The sequence below is a fragment of the Bacillus rossius genome, chromosome 12 (genome assembly GCF_032445375.1).
Source record: "Bacillus rossius redtenbacheri isolate Brsri chromosome 12, Brsri_v3, whole genome shotgun sequence".
NCBI lineage: Eukaryota > Metazoa > Arthropoda > Insecta > Phasmatodea > Bacillidae > Bacillus > Bacillus rossius.
In genome coordinates, this window is record NC_086339.1 from 6,780,405 (window position 1) to 6,806,502 (window position 26,098).

A 26,098-nucleotide genomic window follows, 5' to 3' on the forward strand; every position below is an offset into this window, starting at 1 on the left:
CTATGAGCCAGAGAAGGTGTTCGTTTAAATTTCGTGCGCGATAAGTTGATTTGACGAAGGCGTATCTCCGTTCTGGGGTAAGTTATTGTTTCTTTTTTAGCATCCACTTAATCTCTTGAGTATAAGGTCAAATTACATGGTATAAAATTCGTGATATTTCACGAGATAAATGTGCAGCTAGCATTAATGTTACCACCTTGCTGTCGTACAGTACCGACCATGAAATATATCAACAAAATAATATAATTTAAGTTTTTTTTTCTCTTTTCAGAGAAAAATGGCCGAAAATGAAAGAAGAAAGAAAGGAAAATGGAAAGAAGACGATATGAGATCAGCAATACAAGGAGTTGTTTCGCACAATATGACACAACTTCAAGCATCTGAGATGTTTTCTGTTCCCAAAACCACATTAGGAGATAGACTGAGAGCCATTAAAACTGGCAAAACCATAAATTTAACCCCTCAGAAGGGCAGATTTCAAATAACTTTTGATGGAGAAATGGAAAAACAACTTGTTTTTTACATGCAAGACCAAGATGACAGATTCATGCCTTTCAGCAGGAGAGAATTTATGAAATTAGCATTCGATTTGGCTGAGTATCTAAAGTTGCCTCACCAGTTTAATAAGGAACACAAAATAGCTGGGAAGCAGTTTTATTATGACTTTATGGCTCGTCATCCCGAGCTTTCTTTGAGAACTCCAGAGTCCACAAGCCTTCAGAGAGCTTTAGGATTTACCAAACATCAGGTAGATCGCTTCTTTAATAAGTATTCCGAGCTACTTTCTAAACACAATTTCCCAGCCAATAGAATTCACAACTGTGATGAAACTGGGGTCTCAATTGTTCATGACAATGATGTCAAGGTGATCTCACAAAAAGGGAAAAGGCAAGTAAGCAAGATTACATCAGGAGAAAGAGGGGAAAATGTTACAGTTTTACCTTTGAATATATATACTGTATAGAAGTCGCCAGCCCAGGTTAAAATTTCTAATACGGTTTTGAGGTAGTTGGTTAATTCACCGCCGCAATCGCCACCATCTCTAGGGTATTGACTTGTGGTAATCCCTAGCGGATAAGTGTCGAACTCTTCAAACACCCCCTCCCCCTCCCATTGAACGAACTTGAGCTGCAGTGAATGATATGTGGGGGGTGCGGGGAATGACAGCGGGCGACAGAGCTGCGCTCTAACGTGTAAATAACAACTGAGACGATACAGGGCGTTACGGCAGCGCACTGCAGCGGTGAAGTTCCCAAGCTGCTCATCATACGCTTCTGAAAAACGTAGAGTAAATCCTATCCACTCGCGATTTCTATACAGTATATATATTCAAAGGTTTTACTGTGCATAAATGCTGCTGGGGGCAACCCCCCTTCTTTGTTTTCCCTAATAAACAACGAGTAGATGCTGTTCTGAAAAAATATGTTCATTCAGGAAGTATTTTTGCAGCTGAGGAAAGTGGCTGGATCACTGCTAAAGCATTCTTGAAATGGCTGGAATTATTTGTTGAGAGGACTCATCCCACTAAGGAAGAACCAGTCCTCCTCATTCTTGATGGGCACAGAAGCCATAAAGATCTCGATGATATCATGTTTGCTAAGAAAAATAACATTCACATGATAAGCCTACCTCCACACACTACACATCAGTTGCAACCATTGGATCGGGCGGTTATGCGGCCTTTCAAAGGAGCATTCAATCAAGCTTGTAGTGCCTGGATGAGGAAGTATCGACCTTTAAAAATTGCTCAGAGGGATGTAGCTGGCATGGTTAACACTGCTTACACTTCAATCTGTAGAATGAATTTGGCACAGTCAGTCTTTGTATGTACAGGACTTTGGCCTTTGAACCCAGGTGTGTTCTCAGATTTAGATTTCATTCCTTCTAAGCACTTTCTAGAGTCAAAGATTACTGATGATGAAGATACTCCAGTAACTTCGGAGGATCATTGCCAGTATGCAGCATTGATGCCAACTACAAATTTGAATGTTTTCAACTGCATAGTTTCCAAATCGGGACCTGCATTACCTCTTCCTCCAGCTGATCTTACTGAACTGCAGCCAGGTCCTTCTATCCTCTCTCCAAACAATCGATCAGTACAGGGAATTCTATCGGCTCTCACACCGACCATTAGAACTGAACCACAATCAAAATATTCTACAGTTCTCACTCCAACTAATCTCATTGAACACCAACCAGAGACTTCAACATCAGCTTCCGATTAAATCTCAAATATAAATATTTTACTATCTTGTTCTTCGTCTTCTTCAGCAACTGTTGATTTCAACAAAATAATTGAAAAAACTATCTCCTTCCAACAAACCTTCAGAGGTCAAAGTGAAAAAAAGAGTCCAACGAACACAACAATCAGAGATCCTTACCTTAAAACCTTATAAAGATCTACTTGTGGAGAAAAGAAAAATTACCGAAGAGAAAAGAATAAAAGCAGAGAAGAGAAGGGCTGAAAGAAATGAAACGAGAAATGAAAAAAATCAAGACGATAAAGTTCGGCGCCACTGGGGAAATGGGAAGGATGAAAGGCGAGAAGATCCCTAGAAAATATATGAAGAAACTACACTTTTGTGAAAATTCTGATTGGAAAAAGCATACAGAAGACAACAAAGAGTGTATCATTTGTAGTGAATCATTTGAAGAAGACTGGGTGCAGTGTGTCCAATGTAAAGGTTGGGCATATGTTGACTCCTAGTGAGACCATGGGCTTCCCTACTCTCTTTCTCCCTCTCTCTTGTACCTATCCGCTAGCGACTTTTTGAGAGACCACGCGCAATCCTCTGCTAGCGACTCTTCGTGAGACCGTGGGCATCCCTCTCTCCTTCTTCCAACCTTTCCGCTAGCGACTCCTTGCGAGACCGCGGGCACCTTCCTTGTCAGCACGTCCTCGGTCAGCTGCACTGGGCCGAACGGTCCACTCCCGCCTCAGAGTGTGAGGCTGCTCTACCCAAGAGCTGGCGCCGGGCAAACACCACCACGACTACCGAACGACCGAGCGACGTCCATCCCGTCTCCACATCTTCATCAGAGACGAGGCTGCGACAAAGTACTAGTTAATGTACCAGATTAATGTTTTAAAATGCAATATTTAATTACACAACCTAAATTACCGTTGAAAAACTTGTGGTGGTCGGTACTGTAAGACTCTCCCCTAAGAAAAAAATTATATAATAAATTTACACAGGTTGTTTCTGAGTTCTTGTTTTCATTTGAAATGTTGCTTGCTATTGAGGAATTCCTTATTATATTGTCACATGCTGTTAATTAAAACATACCGACATGCGCTCTCTCTATATATATTATAGCATAGAGGTACTGGTATGTCTTGCTGCGTCTGTTAATTACTTTAATTAGTGCTCGAGTGCTGAATCGGAGGTTGCTTGGTGGAATCCCTCTTGAACGAGATCATCATGTTAACATCAGGCATCCACACAAATAATGGATATTGGCAAAGAAAACGGTCAGTAATGTTAATAAACTATCTCAGGATTAGCCTTGGGTGATTTAATGAAAATTTGAAAAACTGAAGTTGGGATATTTAGGACAGATTACGAGCCTGCATTTATTGGATTGCGAGTACAATGAAGTACCTAGAGTAGTTTGGTAGGGCCAAGAATAAAGTAAGTAAAGGCAGAGGCGCCACTCCCATAGTAATGATAGTTTGCTTAAATTTGTAAACAAAACCCTTGCCATAGATAAAACCACCAATTCATTGTAGAAATAGTTCAAGTGTATATCGATGGCTTAGAATGAAAACCTTGTATCTCATAAAATGCAAATTTTACATCAGAGACAAAAAACCGTGCTACTGATATACGTGGTTTCCTTTTTTTTCCCGATATAAAGCAGTTGGATGCACATTTTATTTCTTTCAGCCAAACATTTTGTGAGATACGAGGTTTTCCAGCCAAAAACATAAAAAACGTATTTTCGTCCAAAAATTGAGATACGAGGTTTTCATTCTAAGCCATCGATATACTTAAGTAATATTTTTCTGCACTAGTAAAATCCAAATTATACAGCCAGATTGAAACTGATGATCGTTTAGTAATGAATTTTATTTCTGTTTAATATATTTATTTTACATTATTATATATTTTTTTAATTTTCAACTTCAAAAACTACATTAGCAGGTAATACGGAGAACGACAGGCCAACGTGCTCTAATTTTTGTTTTCGTCAATATGCCATGCAGCATCTAGTTTTCAGTGACATTTTAAAAATATATGCTTTTACTTTCAAATCCCATTATTACCACGAGACAATACAAAGATGGCCGTATGTAATTATAACAACTGGATATGTAATAAACTAAAGAGATCAAAACTTGTAATCTATTTTTTCCGATTGTTGGTGAAACATGGTATGATCCAATTTTTAAGGATTCAGTTTGTCCTATCTGCTGTCACCCCCCTGGTAAAAGGCGTTATAAGACGAAGCCACCTTCCGGCATTAAACAGACTAGTCAAACACCCACTTCATACCATGTTTCGCCGGGCCCTTCAAGTCGCAGACTACACCATATAGCGCGAATTTACTCAGAAACAGTAACGATTGACCTGAAACAAAAGAAGTGAATAAGGAGGCAGCGCTTCCTGAGGCTTAAATACATGACCCTATAGTGCACAGCACAAGTGCAAGAAGCCTGAGGGTAAAAAAAAGGGGGAGGAGAGGGGGTCCTAAGCAAGGAAAGGAAAGGGATGATGACACAAAACAACGGGGAAGGAAATATGGGAGTCCGAGGAGGAAGGTAGGGAGGGGGGAGCCACACTGTGACAACTAAAAACAAAGGCGGTAATATCATTACATTGTTATTGACAAGTCGATTAGTTTAATAAAAACAGAATACAAAAAATATAACATAATAGACTGCAAAAACACACTCAGGCAAAAAAACCCGTCAAAACGAAGATAACACGAGCTACGAGCTTGATAATTCTTTGAAAACATGTTATATAACACAATAGTTCAGGAAATTCCTGATAACAAGTGATAGGTATAAAAATAACATGACTGATAGCGCACTCTACTTATTCACGGCACAGACAGTCAAGATGCAGATCTTCAGTTTAGTGCTTCTGTTGGCGGCCCTGTCTGCCGTCCAGGTGGCGAGGTGCGCGCGCATCCTCGGGGTGTTCCCCATCACGTCGGTGAGTCACCAGGTGGTGTACCGCGCCGTCATGGTGGAGCTGGCCCGAAGGGGTCACGAGGTGGTGGTCATCACCCCTGACCCAATCAAAGACCCCTCGCTCAAGAACTACACAGAGATCGACACCTCCTTCATGTACGAGGACTTCCGCAAAACTTTCGACTTTGCGGACCAGCGGGTGGGCGACGACTCGCCCTATAAGGTATCGGACGCACTGACAGCGTACGGGGTGCGGCTGTGCGAGATGTTGCTGGACTACGAGCCAGTCAAGAAGCTTGTCTCCTGGACCAACACCGGAGAGCACTTCGACCTGGTGTTTCTCGAGTGGGTGAACACTCCAGGAACGTATGTCTTCGCGCACAGGTTCTCCGCCCCCTACATCGGCATCGCCTCGCTCCCGCCTTTCGGGTTCAACATCGACTCCGTCGGCAACCCCACCAACCCCTCGTACATCCCGGATCCCTTCATGCCCTACTCCGACAAGATGTCCTTCTTCGAACGGCTGGACATGCTCGTGTACGCCCTGTGGTCGCGTCACTACTTCTACAACGTCATCATCCCCAGGACCCAGGCCTTGGTGGAACGTCACCTCGGTCGTTCCGTGCCGAGCATCCTGGACATGCACTACAACGTCAGCATGTTGTTCGTCAACTTTGAGGCCAGCTTCCACCCGCCCAGGCCCGAGGTGCCAGCCGTGCTGCATCTGCCGGGACTGCACTTGAAGCCCCCGAAGCCACTGCCCCAGGTAACATACAACTACAATAACTACTACTAAAAGGGGAATGATCTGCTTTCTTAGAAAATAAATACCCATTTATGATGAGTATTGGATTATTTTTGAAACCTGCAATGTTACATTATTGTGTGAGAGGAATGAGGCAGTTAATTTTTATCATCTTTATATATATATATTTGGTAATGAGGAGCAACTGTTAAGTCTTTCTTCTAACCAAATTCATTAGAGAAAGAGTGAGTTTGTCTGTACAGTCCTAGAAAATACAGTAAATTTATGGACTTTTCAACAAAGAATTTAACTAAAATAAACAAAGAAATCTTGATCATTACAAAAAACTTAATCTTAGTAGAAACAACGCTGTGTTTTTCATTTCCCTCAGTATAGTTTATTTTAAACAAAGGTAAGCACACATGTGGACAAAAGACGAATGTTTTTGCTGTAGACTTTACCAGTTATAGAATATTTTGTTAATAGACCAACAGTACGTATTCATTTGGAATCATGTTAAAATAACATAGAGAACTCAGTGTCCTTAAATTTACGAAGATAGCAGTAGATTTACGAAGATCCCCAGATAATTTGTAACCAGCATTCTTCGGAAAAGGGTGAAAATCTTTAACAGTGTAGTTCCTGTGGCGCGGAGGTGGTGAGGTATAGAGCCGGGAAATTTGCCACGAAGATCCTCCAAGGGGAGGAAGGGGGGCTCTGTTTGCATCTTGAAGAGATTTTTGTTCTAAATTTTCCTTTTTTTTATTTATTTGATTTTGTTTCTTTTTTTCGGTTCGAGGTGTGACAGTGGCGTACCAAATAGGAGGGGCACGCTTGTATAATGAGCAGTGCGAGAGAGTTGTGCCTGTAGACTACTGTAGTGAAGTGATTATATAAAGTATTTTTTACTTCCATATTTTTACTTATCGCCTACCATTTAATTAAGTGGAAACTTAAAACTTTGTTTTTAAATGTGTAAGAAAATGATTTTGGTATTATATTAGTATGATGTCAGCATAATAGGATTATATTAGTATGATGTCAGCATAATAGTATTATATTAGTATGATGTCAGCATGATATAATTTATCCTTACATCATTTTTTAGTCACAACAGATGTCAGTGGTATTTCAAAATATGTAAAAATTCATACCTAGCTATGGCTTACCAGTGATGTCAGACCTAGGTCAAGTGTTCACTGGGCATTGCACAGTATACACAGATTAAACTTTTCACGTAGTCAATTTAACTTCACTCTCTGCTACTAGAGCATGTTGGTGACGCGAACTCACAAAATTTTCCCATTGAAAAAAAAGCCCAACACTCACATGATACAGCCGAGTATATACAATGTAATTAAACATGACTCATGAAAACAATAAACACACACCTTCCTAGTAGCTGGGAAATATATGTACATACATACATATTAATGAACGAAACATGCCGGTCCATTATCTTTTCGAGATTTCTGAGACTTCCACGCAGATGCAGCAGCGTGGTTACGTATTTACGCTCATTCGACTTCCGTTCCATTCACGACATTACTCTTACCAAAAGTCGTATGCGAAGAGTTAAGGTGTTTACACATCAAAAAAAGTTTTCGGAAATCCATTTAAACACAAGGGTTCAATAACAAAACTTGTAAGTATGGCCTAATGCGCATGTATAATTACGGCGCCGGTTAAAAACGTCTACGGTATCTTGTTTCGACAGATTCTCCAGCAGTTCCTGGACTGTGCAGTATGGGTTGTTGTTTGCTTCTCAGAATCTCCAGCAGTTCCTGAAGTGTGCAGTATGGATTGTTGTTTGGCTTCTCAGAATCTCCAGCAGTTCCTGGACTGTGTGCAGTACGGGTTGTTGTTTGGTTTCTCAGAATCTCCAGCAGTTCCTGGACTGTGCAGTATGGGTTGTTGTTTGGCTTCTCAGAATCTCCAGCAGTTCCTGGACTGTGCAGTATGGGTTGTTGTTTGGCTTCTCAGAATCTCCAGCAGTTCCTGGACTGTGCAGTATGGGTTGTTGTTTGGTTTCTCAGAATCTCCATCAGTTCCTGGACTGTGCAGTATGGGTTGTTGTTTGGCTTCTCAGAATCTCCAGCAGTTCCTGGACTGTGCAGTATGGGTTGTTGTTTGGCTTCTCAGAATCTCCAGCAGTTGCTGGACTGTGTGCAGTACGGGTTGTTGTTTGGTTTCTCAGAATCTCCAGCAGTTCCTGGACTGTGCAGTATGGGTTGTTGTTTGGCTTCTCAGAATCTCCAGCAGTTCCTGGACTGTGCAGTATGGGTTGTTGTTTGGCTTCTCAGAATCTCCAGCAGTTCCTGGACTGTGCAGTATGGGTTGTTGTTTGGCTTCTCAGAATCTCCAGCAGTTCCTGGACTGTGCAGTATGGGTTGTTGTTTGGCTTCTCAGAATCTCCAGCAGTTCCTGGACTGTGCAGTATGGGTTGTTGTTTGGTTTCTCAGAATCTCCATCAGTTCCTGGACTGTGCAGTATGGGTTGTTGTTTGGCTTCTCAGAATCTCCATCAGTTCCTGGACTGTGCAGTATGGGTTGTTGTTTGGCTTCTCAGAACCTCCATCAGTTCCTGGACTGTGTGCAGTATGGGTTGTTGATTGCCTTCTCAGAATATCCAGCAGTTCCTGGACTCGGCGCCCAAGGGCGTGATCTACTTCAGCCTGGGCAGCAACGTGAGGAGCGACAAGTTGGACGCCAGCAAGCGACAGATGTTCCTGGACGCCTTCAGACAGTTGGACGGCTACCGCGTGCTGTGGAAGTGGGAGTCTGACCACCTGCCCGGACAGCCGGACAACGTGATGATACAGAAGTGGATGCCACAGCAGGACGTACTGCGTGAGTTGCGACAACACACTTGTTCAACACACGAACAATACGTTTTGACACAATGAGGCAGTTGCGAGCTAGTTTTCTGATTGTTCTCTGTTTTCTGCAAATGTCAGCAACACTTGTAATGAATGGAAATTCACATTCTATTCAAGGCAATCATTTTGGTCTCAGGTTATTGCCAGAAAATAAATCATGGTCATGCACATTTATGTACAAAAATGTTGCATTAAATTCTCAAATTAAATTATGTTTCAAAAAGTTACATTATTATTAGAGCATGTAGTGTCTTCATCATTTTTGTATTATGTGCATTTTTATTGTACCCAGTTCATAGTAAGTACACTGGCTGGCTCAGTTAATTTAACCATGCTCATTGTTTGTTATTGAAATTTATTCTGTTATAAGACTTTACTAAATTTAATCTTATTTGTTTTAAAATTATGAGCAGTTGTTTATACCAATGTTAAATCTAAGGAAATGACTTAGCACTGATAGTGCAAAAATATAGAAATGTATAACTTCAGTGAACCTATATTTTTTATTAATATTATGTTTATACATAAATAATCACATACTATTTTGAATAATATTATTAATAGATTAAAATGAGTTTTATAGGGAAAATTATTTTAAAAATTTTAAATGAATAAGCTGAAAGAAGACAAATAAGATAATTATATTTTAATAAATAAAAGTATGAGCTTAATTTATAAAAAAAATATTGCGTAAAATTGTATCCAAAAATTATTGTTGGATTTATTTAAAGCATTTCAATTTATAATTATATATAATAAAAAAAAATAATACCACATTCTAAACATAGGTTATAAAATTTAACGATAATAAAAGTCACCAGTTGCAGAACATTGCTGAAGAGATTCCATGAATTAAAATAAGTAATTATTGTAGTTTCCCTTAAAAACCTTGCTATAATAATAACAAAAGCTAAATTTTTATTTGTTAATATAAAAATCTTTTATCGACTGTAAAATAACTGTGTTGGATTTAAACACATTCAAAATAAACTTATTGTAAATAAACAGTCTTAAACTTTAGGAATTTTATAAACACACAACAAGAATATTACAAAATATAGAAAAAATTACACATTAAAAATAGTTACTATTTAAATAAAAAAAAATTAACTTTTAATAACTTAAAAAATATATAATTATAATTTGATATATGTAATTCATATTAAATTTTTAGCTATTTTATTTGTGTAAATGTTCGCAAAAATCATTTACAAGTTAACCCTGAAAAATGTTTGCTCAGAAGAGAAATAAGTTGTACTCACATATTTCTGTGAAAAATTATCAATTTAGTAATTAAAAAAAAAAACTCTTTTTATGTAATTCATATTTCTATAAATTCTATTCAATCCTTCATATAGAAGTGATATTCTAAATTTTTATATATATGTAAATGTAAGTCTTGTATATAAGGAATCGACAGCAGTTCGAAACTAAGGTATCTTACTTACCATCACAGGTCACCCCAAGGTGAAGGCGTACATCATGCAAGGCGGACTTCAAAGCTCTGAGGAGGCCATACACTCTGGCGTGCCCCTCATATCCATTCCCTTCTTCTCAGACCAGGACTACAACACCAAGAGGATAGTGGAGAAGGGAATAGGATTGAAACTGGACATCAGCGAAGTCAGCAAGGAGAAGATTCTAGATGCTCTGAAAACAGTCTTAACAGACAAGAGGTAAGATCTTCACCAAACATGCTTCTAGTGTCAGGTATCTGAGGGTGACTGGGAAAAGAACTGCATATGAGTAATCTTCTTTGTTGTGTTTCGACTTTCAATTGAAAGTGATTCGTGACGTCACATTGATCGTTTGGAAATATTGAAATACATCTTATTTACAGACGCTACGGTAAGTGGAGGTGATTACGTCATTAAAACGTTACTAATGGGCGTAACATAAATTGTAGGTAATGAAATCTGTTGACGATAGCCTGTCTTGCTATTATTATTTTAACCTGATTCTCGACAAATTGAATATGAAATCATTACTAATAATTATTTTTATTATATCACGTTTTTTAACGTACTAAAGAGTATAAAATATTTTCTCTCTGTCTCATAAATTTTAAATACGTCATTCATTGTTTTAAAGTTGTACAAATTTTCTCAAAAATTTGTTATTGTGAATCTTTAATAGCTATGATAATACTGGTAGTATTTAAACAAAAGAAAAAAGTGGGGCACATTCAAAATATATTTGTTCATAATGCAGATAATCTGTATAAATGAGAAAACTCATTAATCAATCCATAATGTTTTGGTACAATAAAATTTTCAGTCAAACTATTAATACATTAATGAATTAATGTTAAACATTTAGAGAGCATGTATTAATGAAAAAATTTTCATAAATCGTACATATCATCTAGAGTGCAACAAAATTCTTAGTCGAACTCTTAATACAAAAGTTGAGTACTTTGCCGTAGGTAGTTGAGAAACTAATAATTAATGTATTAATAGTTCAACTAACAATTTTATTGTACTGCAAATGATATGGATTGTTTATTAGGTTTATAATTAATACATTTAATAGATCAATCAAAAATTAAAAAAATTGTCAGTTGAAATATTAATATATAAATTATTTGTTGCATGCCACCTTTTTTTAAATTTTAAATATTACCAGTATTATCATTCCTATTGAAAAATCACAATCACAAATTTTTTTTAAAAGTTGTACTATTTTAAAAATGTGAACAGGAGTTTGAATATTTATGTGACTAAGGGAAATTATTTTATTTTTTAAAGTCTGTTTGAAAAACTAGGTATATTATAATTTTGTAATTGTAATTATTTTCCACTTTTTATTCTTGTTGTGTGTGAAATTTTGCAATTGGTTTTAATCATCTTAATGAGATGACAAATAAATTCAAAATTTTTTATGTTTAATTAAGTTACTTTTCATTTAAGCAGATTTGAAATAAAAAATTGTTATACCTACATACCAATTATTTTTCGAACTATTATTATTTCTCTGAAAAATAAAATTAAGAAGCAAATGAAAGTAACTTTTTATACTTTATAAAATTTATATTTAAGGATCTAGTACTTGCGCAATCAAGTATTTGTAATTATATACGTATTTATAAAAGTGTATAAATATTATACAAATATGTAATTTATTTGTACACTTAATTATTTAATAATGTTGCAAACAAACTAAAAATTAGCTTCCTTATGTTTGTTTATCTGTCAACAAGAAGTAAGCAATAATCAAGTCTCTAGCTCATTGAGAAGTTTCTTTCAAATCGGTTATTAAATTTGTATCGAACATTGGCCTGCAGTGTAGTTTTTGCATTGTGGTGACAGTTTGAAAAGACATTTCATAATTACAGTGAATTTTTTTAACGACAAAGTTTCTAATTCATACTTAACAACAATCATAAGATGTTATAAAGCACCATTTGTGCAGTGTTTTGGGCGGAACAAATAATATTTGGGTGAAACAATACGACAATGGTGAGGTAGAAATGTGACTTCAGTTACGTCACATCTTGCCGTCTCCTTCACGCCACCGCCGTGTGTTCTCATTGAAAACATCTATGAACTGCTCGTTTGAATTAGCGGGCATCTGTTGCCAAGGGCTGTCAAGTTTTCACGTTTTCTTTCTCTTTCTCTTCATTTTCTTCTATTATAAAACTGATCCTGAACAATGTTGAAAATTAGTATTTAAAATTTAATTACAAAATTCCACCCAACCAGACTTTGCCCCAAACGAGCTAGTAAAAACGCTGTAAAAATGATAGATTTTGGAACAATACCTGATTTTTGACAAAGTATTTAACTTAAAAATATTTATAGAGTTTGTAAAAATTGTTTAAAACGGTTACGATTACATTTAGCTGTGCATTGAAATTTTTGGTTGACATTTCAAATCAGGCAGCACATTAGTTCCAACTTATACAAATTAATATAAAATGTATCGATTGTGAATAATGGAAGTATTATTTTGAATACAATTTTTGATACAAGGCTCTAAATGAGTACTTGAACAGAGAAACAAGTTAAAGGATTGATATTAATTATGTTCGAAGTAATTGATTTTAACTACTTTCATGTCAACTAAGGCACAGAAATTTACCAAACATGGCAATTCCCATTATTTTCGACAAGGAATTCAGTAAAAATACTCCTTTCACTCTTGGTTAAATTAAATTTTATAAACACCTGTAATGAACACATTTCGCTCGCCATGGTAGACTTGATTGTGGCAGAGTGTGCCAAGTAGTCGTATCTTAATATTATTTACTGTATTTTAATTCTTTGTGATCATGAAATTGTATCTTATTGGTTTCTGAGTCATAGTGGAATGTGCTTCAAACCTGTTCAGTAGTAAAAATAAAATTAACATTATTTCAAAATCGTGTTAACTGCCTACACACATTAAATTGGTAGGGTTCCGCTTTGTTCCTAAACTAATTTTCACGAGTTCTCTGCGCAGTTTCTGGGACAACATGAGGCGGCTGTCGTCGATAATGAGGGACCATCAGTCGAGCCCCTTGGAGCGCGCGGTCTGGTGGACGGAGTACGTGCTGCGACACGGGGGCGCGGCCCACCTGCGCTCCGCCGCGGTCGACATGCCGTGGTACCAGTACCTGCTGCTGGACGTGCTGGCCTTCCTGCTGGTGTCTGCCGCCGCGGTGGTCTTGTTGCTGTGGCGCACGGCCAGGTTCCTGCACGGCCGGCTACTGGCGCGCGGCTCAAGCAAGCTCAAGAACCACTAGAGCAACATCATCACCGGCATGCCGTGGTACCAGTACCTGCTGCTGGATGTGCTGGCCTTCCTGCTGCTGTCTGCCGCCGTGGCGGTGCTGCTGCTGTGGTGCACGGCCAGGTTCCTGTACGGCCGGCTACTGGCGCGCGGCTCAAGCAAGCTCAAGAACCACTAGAGCAACATCATCACCGGCATGCCGTGGTACCAGTACCTGCTGCTGGATGTGCTGGCCTTCCTGCTGCTGTCTGCCGCCGTGGCGGTGCTGCTGCTGTGGTGCACGGCCAGGTTCCTGTACGGCCGGCTACTGGCGCGCGGCTCAAGCAAGCTCAAGAACCACTAGAGCAACATCATCACCGGCATGCCGTGGTACCAGTACCTGCTCCTGGACGTGCTGGCCTTCCTGCTGCTGTCTGCCGCCGTGGCGGTGTTACTGCTGTGGTGCACGGCGTGGTTCCTGCACGGCCGGCTGCTGGCGCGCGGCGCGAGCAAGCTCAAGAACCACTAGAGCAACATCATCACCGGCATGCCGTGGTACCAGTACCTGCTCCTGGACGTGCTGGCCTTCCTGCTGCTGTCTGCCGCCGTGGCGGTGTTACTGCTGCGGTGCACGGCGTGGTTCCTGCACGGCCGGCTGCTGGCGCGCGGCGCGAGCAAGCTCAAGAACCACTAGAGCAACATCATCACCGGCATGCCGTGGTACCAGTACCTGCTGCTGGATGTGCTGGCCTTCCTGCTGCTGTCTGCCGCCGTGGCGGTGTTACTGCTGTGGTGCACGGCGTGGTTCCTGCACGGCCGGCTGCTGGCACACGGCGCGAGCAAGCTCAAGAACCACTAGAGCAACATCACTGGCATGCCGTGGTACCAGTACCTGCTCCTGGACGTGCTGGCCTTCCTGTGGTGTCTGCCGCCGTGGTGGTGCTGCTGCTGTGGTGCACGGCCAGGTTCCTGCATGGCCGGCTGCTGGCGCGCGGCGTGAGCAAGCTCAAGAACCACTGACCGACCACTCATTTCACGGGAACATTGCTGTTTTTAAATGTGCTTCACTGCCACGATTGATTGAACGATGAAGAGAATTGTTATTTTTTAATACGTTTTAATTATCATAAAATGAGAATAATTTTACGCTCAGAATTTTTTTTGAAATTATGTAGTTTTTACTAATATCCACTTTATCACACACACACGCACACACATATTTATTTTACACTATTTTTTATAAAATTGAAAATTTCTATTTCATACTTTATAAGAAAGAAAAAAAAATTAATCCAAACACATTCTAGAATATTTTATGCATGTTCGTTGAATTAGAGGCTGTTTTAGTTTTGAAAAGAAATTGTAATCATTTATGTCGGCAAAATGATTATTTACGGCCTGATATATGGCAAATTATGTCAGGAAAAATTTTTGAGCACATTTGGTTTAACTTCAACATTTTCTCACAAAGCTATGTGTAGTAAAGCAGACGTGCAGCAACTGATAGCATTGCCGCCTGCTCATGTATCTAAACCTAGGCCTGTGCACGATGGATTACGCATGAATGGAAATGCGTTCTACTTGGCGAAAATTGCATTTGGTAGTATAAAGGTTGAACTTTAAAACTTTATGGACAAGATGGAGGAACAAAATTAATGTGTTATATTTTATACTGCCATGTCAGTGTATGTGTCTTTCTCTATGAACTATCAGTTAAAAAATTTTTGTAGGTATATCTTTTAGTATTAAACATTTTTGCTCACGTAACTAGATATTTTTGTTAAACCAATAAGAAATTAATTTTCATTTTTCATTCGTAATATTATATAACTAAATTTTGTAAAACACTCTGGTATTGGATGAAGACAGCCGAACAAAAACTATTTCTTGAAAATAATAAAAATTGTTTGGAATTTTGACGGAGGAAAAGAAAATGACATTATTATTCCAACCAGCTAAGAAACTAGACGTATAATTGTGGTAAAGAAGAAATTGCAAATTATGATATTTTAAGTTATTTAGAAGAATATTATCAAAACAATATGAGAAATATAATTATTCTACAAGGAATTGAAAAATATTTAGTTGATTTGAAGAAATATAGTAAATCAAAAAATTACTTTTGATAGTTTATGAAGACGGATTTTATAGTACGAAATTTGAAGTTTTGGAAATTTATGTTCAAGAAAATTAACCCCTCTGCAAATTATTTAGAAGAAAATAGACAACTTATAGGAAGAACTATAAGAATTATTCAGGCGTTCCAAGGACGAAGAAATAGACAATCTACATATCAATTACCAGTTCAAAATCATCCAGAACCACCGAGAGGCGTTCCCAGGACGAAGTCGCGGAACTGCTACAATGGTGTTCCCATGATAAAGATACGTATTATTTGATGTGGAGTTCCAGGACCAAGAAGGCAGAAACCGCGCTAGATAGTTCTAATACCCGGAACTATTACTACAGGTTGGTCGTATCGTTCTTAGGGAAATCTTGTAAAATTCACGAACCTTTTTAGAACAAACCCCAGAATATTTAAATCTTTAAAATCATTTTGAACACAAGTTTACTTTGAATACCAGAATGTTGAGGTGTCTCTTGTAAAACCAAATTAAGTAACTATTGAACCAAATTGTTTCATATAATTTATAAATCTATCGATACTAGTACGAAATACCCTGCTGTACCTATTGTATAAACATGATAATGAAAATTAATTCACTTTGTAAACTATTAATTTAATAATTGAAGACATTTAACAAAATAAGTGTAATGTGTTTGATGATATTTCACTGATATAACATAACTTATGTGTATAGCTTTTATCTTAGCTTGAATGACACTGAAAAGAAAAAAACATTATTTTCAACTTTACTATACGTACTAATATTATGGCATTGTTAGTTTTTTTTTTTTTTTAAGTCAAATCATTCACATCCTTTTACTTGTTTTAATTAATATAAAGATTTAACTAATTGTAGTTTCTCAGAAACTGCTGGCACCATAACCTTAAATGATTCATATTTTTAAATTTTATTTTATAAAGTCACTAGAATGGGTCTAAGTACCTATTCGAGTTATTTGAAGTCAGTGGCGTAGCCAGGACTTGTGTATGGGGGGTGTTAAAAGCATGCCCCCCCCCCTCCCCGTATAAAAGTGGGGGGTCCGGGGGTCCTCCCCCGGGAAAATTTGGATTTTAAGGTGTAAAATAGTGCTATTTTAGCAGTATTCGGTACTTAAATTTAAATATTGTAATGGTAAAATTTTTATTAATTTTAATATGAAATTTGTTTGAGTGATGAATAAGATATTAATTAAAGATTTGGTGCTAAGGGGGGGGGTTTGAACCCCTAAAACCCCCCCCTGGCTACGCCCCTGTTTGAAGTCAGACCAATTTATGCTAATTGATAAATGTTTTGATGGAGGTAACCCGATAGTATGATGTAAAAAATACCTGCCATTATTAAAATATCTTTAGTGAGTCAATATATATTTGCCCATTTTTTTGGGGCTATCAAGCATGATATATCAGATTGCGGCTTATATAGTGACACACGAATCTTTAAAATATAACTCATGGTTTGACTGTTTGACAGAAACTGCTTGAAAACCAAATGAGTATGTGAAAACTGTCATCTGCAATTTCGACGAAGTATAGCATATAGTAAAACACAGTATCGAGAAACTCTCTCTGATAAAAAACTAGAGTACACATGTCAAAGATCTGGCTGGATGCTGTCTTCAGTTAACTGATTGGAGCTGAGAATTAGTCAGTTAAGTCACTGTGGAAGTAGATGTGTATTGGATAGGTAACTTACTTTTTCCTTTAAACATGTAGTAAAAGTAAGATTTACAGAATATACACTATTTTTTAAAATTTTTTTTCTGGTAATCTTAATTAGAGTTAAATCCTCGCCTGAGAATTTTTGACATGAGTAAAATTTAATAAATTTTAAATTTTCAAACTTTTTAACGTCTGAAATGAGGATCTCATTATGTGTTGACATTATTTTTACAAGTGCATTCATTAAACTTAAATAGAACAAAAGAAGTCAAAGGTCCACGAAAGCATGTTTTTATAAAATACTTTAGAAAAATGATATATGTATATATATTTGTCCCACATCTTTATTCGGAAAATACATGTTTGATCTGGCCGTGGCTCGAATCAAGGACTCATCTCGAAAATGTAGGGAGAGAGTTGTTGACGCTGAGATGCAGAGCTGATCCCTCTACAGACAGGGACTCGCGGTCCTGTCAGGGTGATTGTCGCTTCGGTAACTCTTTAAACGATATGGTTGGAAAGGTTTGATGGATCTGTCTTCTATTGAGCACGGAAATGTGGTCGTGCCAAAAACCTAAACTTTGTTTTAATTCTGTTTGGCTAATAGTTGTAGTCATTTTTCTTTGTCATTTTTTTCTTGTTACTACAATCATAATTTATTTAATTGTGAAAAAATGACTCATTATTTAATTTTATATTGATTTGAAATGATTGTTTGTTTGAATAAAAAATTGTTGGGTGTGAGAAAAAATAATACATAGTTTTGATTTTGAAAAAAAAAAAAAAAGCCTTGTATTCATTTTTCTTTGTGTCAGAGTAAATCCTGATTGCACTGCCCTTTTTTTTTTCCTTATTTTATTTTAGCACTTGATAGAACCAAGCATATCTTTCCCAAATAAAAGTCTTGAACCTCAAGGGGTAGTTGAAAATAGGAAATTAGATATTCTCTTTTTGTCCCCTATGTTTTTGGTTTTCGTTTTTAAATTTGTAGTGTGAAATACATAAGTGTAAGGGGTGACAAAAATGATTTCACATAAAAAAAATTCTCTTCCTTAGTAGACAAATATCAAGCCCAAAATTGTTTGTCTGAAACTATTTTTTTATGTTCGCAATACTCAGCCCAAAAGGCGAATAAATTTGATTATTTATCAGTATTAGAGAGTAAATGGGTAGGTTATTTCCACCTAGCCACCAAACCAACCTGATACAAACCCCATCCAATTCCAATCCAACACAAACCAAATCCTCATCTAACATCAATTATACACCAACCCAACCACTGCCCCAACCCACCAACCAACCAATTATTAAAAAAACCTATCAATTATCAAACCAACAATAAATTTATTCAACCAACAAACAATTAGTCGCAATATTTATTAAAAAATTGAAACTGTCCTGAAACACTCCCAGAAAATCTGTCTATGAATTATGCGCATTTGTATAAAATGTGTAAAATAATTTTAAAAAAATATTAAATGATTAAAATATGTAATTAGATTTTACACACGTGATGTTTGTATCAAGTACTTAAAAGTCAATTACATAAGCATTGTTTATTTTTTCAAATAATAATCTATAAGTATTTTTGAAATTTTTCTGGACTTTTTATTTAATTGTTATAATACAAGATGATGTCTAGATTCCAAATAGAAAAAAAAATGGAATAAACTACGGCATAAGAGTCATGGTCAAAGTAAAAGATTAAGGTGTCTAAGTTATCCAAGATGTCAGAAATAAATATAGCGGTTGACACCAACATTATAGCTGAAGCCTGCGCTTGAACCTACTAAACCATATTACTTTATTGTACTTGCAATTTAGTAAAAACACATTTGTAATCCAATCCAAATTTTCTTACCTCAGATTTTAAAGTTTTCTTGAAATCACCCAAGGTTAAATATGAAGATTTTTTACTAGTCATATCAGATTATTTTCCATAATCCATGAATTATGTGGTTGCATGAATTACCATAATAATCTTGCGGTCGAAGAGGCCAGACAAACCTCATAAAACCAAAGATTACACAAGCTGTCAAAGTGCCAGATAAGAACTTAATGAAGACCTTAAAACTGATGTGTTATGAAACATAAATAGATAAGGTATTTCTGCAGACTCATGGCTGAGCCGAAATAAAAAGAAAACGTGTTACATATAGCGCACTGAACCAGTTCGCTGCACAGACGGACTTCATGCTACGAAGCTGCCAGGTCTTCAGTTTCGCGCTGCTGACGGCGGCCCTGTCTGCCGTCCAGGTGGCGAGGTGCGCGCGCATCCTCGGGGTGTTCCCCATCCCGTCGGTGAGTCACCAGGTGGTGTACCGCGCCGTCATGGTGGAGCTGGCCCGAAGGGGCCACGAGGTGGTGGTCATCACCCCCGACCCAATCAGAGACCCCTCGCTCAAGAACTACACAGAGATCGACTCCTCCTTCATGTACGAGGACTTCCGCAAAACTTTCAACTTTGCTGGCCGGAGAATGGATGACAAGTCGCCTTACGTGATATCGGACGCACTGACAGCGTACGGGCTGCGGCTGTGCGAGATGTTGCTGGACCACGAGCCAGTCAAGAAGCTTGTCTCCTGGACCAACTCCGGAGAGCACTTCGACCTGGTGTTCCTCGAGTGGTTGACCACGGCGAGCACGTATGTCTTCGCGCACAGGTTCTCCGCCCCCTACATCGGCATCGCCTCTCTTCCGCCTTTCGGTTACAACTACGACTCTGTCGGCAACCCCAACAACCCCTCATACATCCCGGACATCTTCATGCCCTACTCCGACAAGATGTCTTTCTTCGAGCGCCTGGACATGCTCGCGTACGCCCTCTGGTCTCGTCACTTCTTCTACAACACGATGATCCCCAGGCACCAGGCCTTGGTGGAACGTCACCTCGGTCGTTTCGTGCCGAGCCTGCTGGACATGCACTACAACGTCAGCATGCTGTTCGTCAACTACGAGCCCAGCTTCCACCCTCCCAGGCCTGATGTTCCAGCCATAGTACATCTTTCAGGACTGCACTTGAAGCCTCCGAAACCGTTACCTCAGGTAAAATAAAAAATTAGGTAGGTGAAAAACAAAGATTATTATTATATCTTTCATTTATAGTTAATATGATTGGTAAAACAAATGTTCAATGCCAAATGATGCAAAAAATTAGGAAAAATTACTTAATAATATATTACAAAATAAAAAATAATACCAATGTTCAGATTCACGTATCGGGCCAGATTAATATAAGAATTTGTTCATTCACTTCTCGGAAATGTTACCTGTTGTGTGGTTATTGTTTGGCTTCTCTGAATCTCCAGCAGTTGATGGACTGGGTGCAATATGGGTTGTTGTTTGGCTTCTCAGAACCTCCAGCAGTTGCTGGACTGTGTGCAGTATGGGTTGTTGTTTGGCTTCTCAGAATTTCCAGCAGTTCCTGGACTGAGTGCAGTATGGGTTGTTGTTTGGCTTCTCAGAATCTCCAGCAGTTCCTGGACTGAGTTCAGTATGGGTTGTTGTTTGGCTTCTCAGAATCTCCAGCAGTTGCTGGACTGTGCAGTATGGGTTGTTGTTTGCCTTCTCAGAATCTCCAGCAGTTGCTGGACTGTGCAGTATGGGTTGTTGTTTGAATTCTCAGAATCTCCAGCAGTTCCTGGACTGAGTGCAGTATGGGTTGTTGTTTGGCTTCTCAGAATCCCCAGCAGTTCCTGGACTGTGCATTATGGGTTGTTGTTTGGCTTCTCAGAATCTCCAGCAGTTCCTGGACTGTGTGCAGTATGGGTTGTTGTTTGGCTTCTCAAAATCTCCAGCAGTTCCTGGACTGTGCAGTATGGGTTGTTGTTTGGCTTCTCAGATTCTCCAGCAGTTCCTGGACTATGCAGTAAGGGTTGTTGTTTGGCTTCTCAAAATCTCCAGCAGTTGCTGAACTGTGTGCAGTATGGGTTGTTGTTTGGCTTCTCAGAATCTCCAGCAGTTCTTGGACTGTGTGCAGTATGGGTTGTTGTTTGAATTCTCAGAATCTCCAGCAGTTCCTGGACTGTGTGCAGTATGGGTTGTTGTTTGGCTTCTCAAAATCTCCAGCAGTTCCTGGACTGTGCAGTATGGGTTGTTGTTTGGCTTCTCAGAATCTCCAGCAGTTCCTGGACTGAGTTCAGTATGGGTTGTTGTTTGGCTTCTCAAAATCTCCAGCAGTTCCGGAACTGTGTGCAGTATGGGTTGTTGTTTGGCTTCTTAGAATCTCCAGCAGTTCCTGGACTGTGTGCAGTATGGGTTGTTGTTTGGCTTCTCAGAATCTCCAGCAGTTCCTGGACTGTGTGCAGTATGGGTTGTTGTTTGGCTTCTCAGAATCTCGAGCAGTTCCTGGACTGTGTGCAGTATGGGTTGTTGCTTGGCTTCTCAGAATCTCCAGCAGTTCCTGGACTGTGTGCAGTATGGGTTGTTGTTTGGCTTCTCAGAATCTCCAGCAGTTCCTGGACTGTGTGCAGTATGGGTTGTTGTTTGCTTTCTCAGAATCTCCAGCAGTTGCTGGACTGTGCAGTATGGGTTGTTGTTTGAATTCTCAGAATCTCCAGCAGTTCCTGGACTGAGTGCAGTATGGGTTGTTGTTTGGCTTCTCAGAACTCCAGCAGTTCCGGAACTGTGTGCAGTATGGATGGTTGTTAGGCTTCACAGAATCTCCATCAGTTCCTGGACTGTACAGTATGGGTGGTTGTTTGGCTTCTCAGAACCTCCATCAGTTCCTGGACTGTGTGCAGTATGGGTTGTTGATTGCCTTCTCAGAATATCCAGCAGTTCCTGGACTCGGCGCCCAAGGGCGTGATCTACTTCAGCCTGGGCAGCAACGTGAGGAGCGACAAGTTGGACGCCAGCAAGCGACAGATGTTCCTGGACGCCTTCAGACAGTTGGACGGCTACCGCGTGCTGTGGAAGTGGGAGTCTGACCACCTGCCCGGACAGCCGGACAACGTGATGATACAGAAGTGGATGCCACAGCAGGACGTACTGCGTGAGTTGCGATGTTATTTGTAAAATGGTACTATTCATATCTTCTATAATACACTTATATCTATATAAATAAAAAAAAATGACAGTCCTAAATGGTAACTTAATGTTCTGTAGTATTTATTTTAGATGTGTTCAACACGCATTAGTGAAATATTATTTACCTATCTTATTTTTAAACTATAATAACTAATTTGATGGTGAAATGTCTCACGAGTAATGTTCTAAAATATTTACAGGTCATCCCAAGGTGAAGGCGTTCATCATGCAAGGAGGACTTCAGAGCATCGAGGAGGCCATACACTCTGGCGTGCCCCTCATAGCCATACCCTTCTTCTCAGACCAGGACTACAACACCAAGAGGATAGTGGAGAAGGGAATAGGATTGAAACTGGATATCAGTGAAGTCAGCAAGGAGAAAATACAACATGCTTTGGAGACTGTATTAGAGGACAACCGGTAAGATCTTAGCTGGTTGAATGTACTATTTATTTAGTTATTAAAGGTACAATTCGGGGAAGCAGTAAAAAAAAAAGTTATGGATGAAAAGTTTCTGATACTGTAAAGTTTTAACACTATGATCTGAACATGTGGATCCTACAATTAGCTGATTTGCATAAACCACCTAGTAACACATTTAGCCTTAAAACATCATGTCAACATGTGCTTATACAACTTGGCAACCCAGCCTATATTTTGTCAGGGAGCAGCCTTAGGGATCTTTCAGATCAAGATGTACCGCTGTGACAACACGCGGCTACGATGCTAGGGTTACAGTCACATGTGGCGCATCAAAAGCTAGTAGTCTTGTATTCATCTGGCCTGTTCAAAAAAATGCTCATCTACTATGTATGAGTTACATTCAAACCGACACTGTAATATCCATCCTATAATGGTGTAACTGCTGCGCAGTTTCCGGGCCAACGTGAGGCGGCTGTCGGCGATCATGAGGGACCAGCAGTCGAGCCCCTTGGAGCGCGCCGTTTGGTGGACGGAGTACGTGCTGCGACACGGGGGCGCGGCCCACCTGCGCACCGCCGCGGTCGGCATGCCGTGGTACCAGTACCTGCTCCTGGACTTGCTGGCCTTCCTGCTGGTGTCCGCCGCCGCCGCGGTGCTGCTGCTGTGGCGCGCGGTGAGGTTCCTGTACGGCCGGCTGCTGGCACGCCAAGACACCAAGCTCAAGAACCACTAGCGGGACGTTGTTGTTGACCAATCGTCGTCGTGAAAAACTACATCTGAACTGTTTTTTTCCCTTAAATCGTTATGTCATTATGTTTATGAAAATGCTCACCTTCGATGAAGATATTGTCATAATCGCCAAAATGTTTGTGTCTCTCTGATGGTTGTGACGTGCGTGAAAGCAGTGAATTTCAGTACGTGCCATAGTATGACTGTTGTAAATGCGAGTTAAATTCTGTGTTGTTGTTACGGGGTGTTTCCCCCATTACTCCCTGTGTAACCACTGGCCACTGTCGTATAGATAGGTTTGGCAACCCCCAGTCCTTTGCCTTGGCGTGTTTCGTCGGCTTAGTGAAGCTCGCCGCGGCCTGCGAACTAACGGCGCTAGTAGTAGTGGAACTCATCATCGGTAAAGTTTAGGGTTTTTAATTTATTTGGAAGCTTTGCAAGGTTTGAAGACAGCAATAAATTGTAAATTTGCTGCAATTGTCATTTAAAGTTTTAATCTAAGATATATACTATTTAATTAATATTTTTTCTTCAATTATTAAGTCAGTGTCGTGGTGTACTAAAATGCATGGGTTGATAATCTGCGAGCTCGGGTTTGATACCTGCTAGTATTTTTATTTTACGTTTTCATTTTAATATTTTTTGCAAAATTAAACTATCAATCACAGAAATTAAATATGTTTAAACAGTGAAATTACATAATCAAGTGAGATTCTGAATAAAATAGACATTATGAAAACTCTAGTAAGTAATTATCTACTATACTCTTTATTTATTAACAGAAGAAACATTACATTTTTTTCAGTTTCCAGTAAAATACATTTTTTAACTGTTTGAATATATAATTTCTGTATTATTGTACTGTAATTTTTGTAAGTGTTTATCGAGAAATCTGCTTAAACTTATAACGGTTCGTTATATACAAAATAAAACAGTTCAACGCCGATTGCAAATTGTGATGATTTTATTTTATTTTAATAGAATGTTGCACAGACGATTCCAAACACTTTCAAAAGAGGTTACTCATTCAGTACACATACATCTGCCCGTCGAAAAACTGCTGGTAGCTCGCATGATGAGAAATTACCGGAAAATAATCGCGTAGATTGAGTCCTTCAGTAATGTTTTACTGCAAGTACAAAAAAATGGGACGACCTCGAAGAGAACCGCACCCAGCGAAAACGAATTCCGCCCCGAGCCAACATGCCTACGAAGGTGGCCGCAATTTCTAATTAAATTATATCCAAAACGAAAAAAAAGACAATTAGGTTGATTTAAATATAGGCCTGGCTCCGACCACCAACGTGAAATGATCTCTTCGCAAATTACATGATAATTTAGCGAGAAGCCATCGAACGCGACCTACTCGTCCAGCGTTCGACAGACGACTGGTGATCTCATGAACTCGTCTCCTCCACGCAGGGAGTAGACGTCACATGACCTCACCGACCAATCACACGCACTCTCCATTCACTCTTACAGATATCAGCCAATTACAGAACAAGTTACAACACATGAAAAAATCTTTTACACACAAAACTCTGGGCTTCCCCTGATCAGTCTCTTTTCAATTTCACCTCGAAATCGGGGATTTCCATTCTCGCTCTCTCTCTCACACCGTGAGAGAGCAGTTATCACCCAGTTCCCATGCAGGGGGGAAATTACCGTCTTTATCTCGGTTGGCGGGGAAGCACTGTTCCTTTCTCACTCACACTTACATGTCTCTTATGCCTCTCTCTTTCTACACATCAGACACAGTCCCGTGTTCTAGAATTATTCCACACGTTAATGAAAATTAAGAACAATAATTATAATACGAATTACTTTACAAAATTAAACTTATTGAGAAAAACATGAATAAGTAGGCTTAACCACGTAAAAATCTAGAACAGCGACTTCTTTGTGAATAATTACATAAAAATTACTAATGATAGAAAATGTCTGTTAAAATACAAAATACCTTCTTAAAACACATAGCAAGCAAAAATAACATATATTAACAGCCATAACGTCTGATTATACTGTCTCATAACATACACACCACTCTAAAAACATTGACTCATTTATATTTACCTATACAAAAAAGAAGTTTAAAAGAAAATGATTTATATTGGAGGGCAGGATTCTGCAACATTACATTACCCCCCCAACTTTTCAATTAAATTAACACTACATTTAATTGAAAAGTTACAAAAGTGAAAAACTAATCTGTACAAAATAAATACAAAACATCCTGAGAGATAAATGCATCCAGTAGTTATTACCCTTGTTTATACAGAAATTCAAATAACTGTTACTTAAAAATTGCAATAACATCAATTCTTTGTTAAAAAGCCAAAATTTGAAAACATCTCTTTTTTTTACAAAGCGTCAACAACTCTTAACAAATGGTTATCTCCCTCTCATTAGTGCAAAATACAAATCACTTTGAAACTGGTCTTTCTATAAGCTTCAAGCAGACACCCCCTGGTCAACGAAGAATCTTCAATAACAACAAAAAACTCTGAACAACTTACTTTTACAACTGTGGAAACCTCAACACCAGCTGCAATAAACTTCATAACTACCTCAATGACGACGAAAATCTTAAACTCCAGGAATTACGTCTCCATGACTACCTCGACGAATACAAAACCTCCAGGAATTACGTCTCCATGACCACCTTGACGACGATAAAAC

At 38.9% G+C, this 26,098-nt stretch overlaps 2 protein-coding genes across 4 annotated transcripts; both read left to right on the forward strand.

The window, feature by feature from the left end:
* LOC134537432 (UDP-glycosyltransferase UGT5-like) lies at positions 1-17,990 on the forward strand. 3 transcript variants are annotated; one of them, XM_063377857.1, is made up of 5 exons: positions 1-77; positions 5,118-5,906; positions 8,509-8,734; positions 10,220-10,439; positions 13,204-17,990. In XM_063377857.1, the coding sequence occupies exons 2-5, from the start codon at positions 5,193-5,195 to the stop codon at positions 13,484-13,486; spliced, it is 1,443 nt and encodes a 480-aa protein (XP_063233927.1). In that variant the 5' UTR covers positions 1-77; positions 5,118-5,192; the 3' UTR covers positions 13,487-17,990. The 3 variants fall into 3 exon arrangements, with proteins under 3 accessions (XP_063233927.1, XP_063233928.1, XP_063233925.1); XM_063377858.1 differs by having other exon boundaries at positions 10-77; positions 5,175-5,906; XM_063377855.1 differs by lacking the exon at positions 1-77 and having other exon boundaries at positions 2,966-5,906.
* Positions 855-24,372, forward strand: LOC134537241 (UDP-glycosyltransferase UGT5-like). Its single transcript, XM_063377509.1, has 6 exons — positions 855-865; positions 2,818-3,058; positions 19,496-20,284; positions 22,007-22,232; positions 22,468-22,687; positions 23,141-24,372. Exons 1-6 carry the CDS (start codon positions 855-857, stop codon positions 23,421-23,423), a joined length of 1,770 nt encoding a protein of 589 aa, XP_063233579.1. The 3' UTR covers positions 23,424-24,372.
* The last annotated feature ends 1,726 nt before the right edge of the window (positions 24,373-26,098 follow it).

What these genes read in the sequence shown, in the direction of transcription:
- LOC134537241 (XM_063377509.1), top strand. An exon ending in AGAGACGAGGCTGCGACAAA is followed by an intron (nt 3,059 to 19,495) that starts GTACTAGTTAAT and finishes TCTGCCGTCCAG; the next exon opens with GTGGCGAGGTGCGCGCGCAT. An exon ending in CTCCGAAACCGTTACCTCAG is followed by an intron (nt 20,285 to 22,006) that starts GTAAAATAAAAA and finishes TTGCCTTCTCAG; the next exon opens with AATATCCAGCAGTTCCTGGA.
- LOC134537432 (XM_063377855.1), top strand. Translation starts at nt 5,022, where the DNA reads ATGACTGATAGCGCACTCTACTTATTCACGGCACAGACAGTCAAGATG. An exon ending in CCCCGAAGCCACTGCCCCAG is followed by an intron (nt 5,907 to 8,508) that starts GTAACATACAAC and finishes TTGCCTTCTCAG; the next exon opens with AATATCCAGCAGTTCCTGGA. An exon ending in ACAGTCTTAACAGACAAGAG is followed by an intron (nt 10,440 to 13,203) that starts GTAAGATCTTCA and finishes TTCTCTGCGCAG; the next exon opens with TTTCTGGGACAACATGAGGC.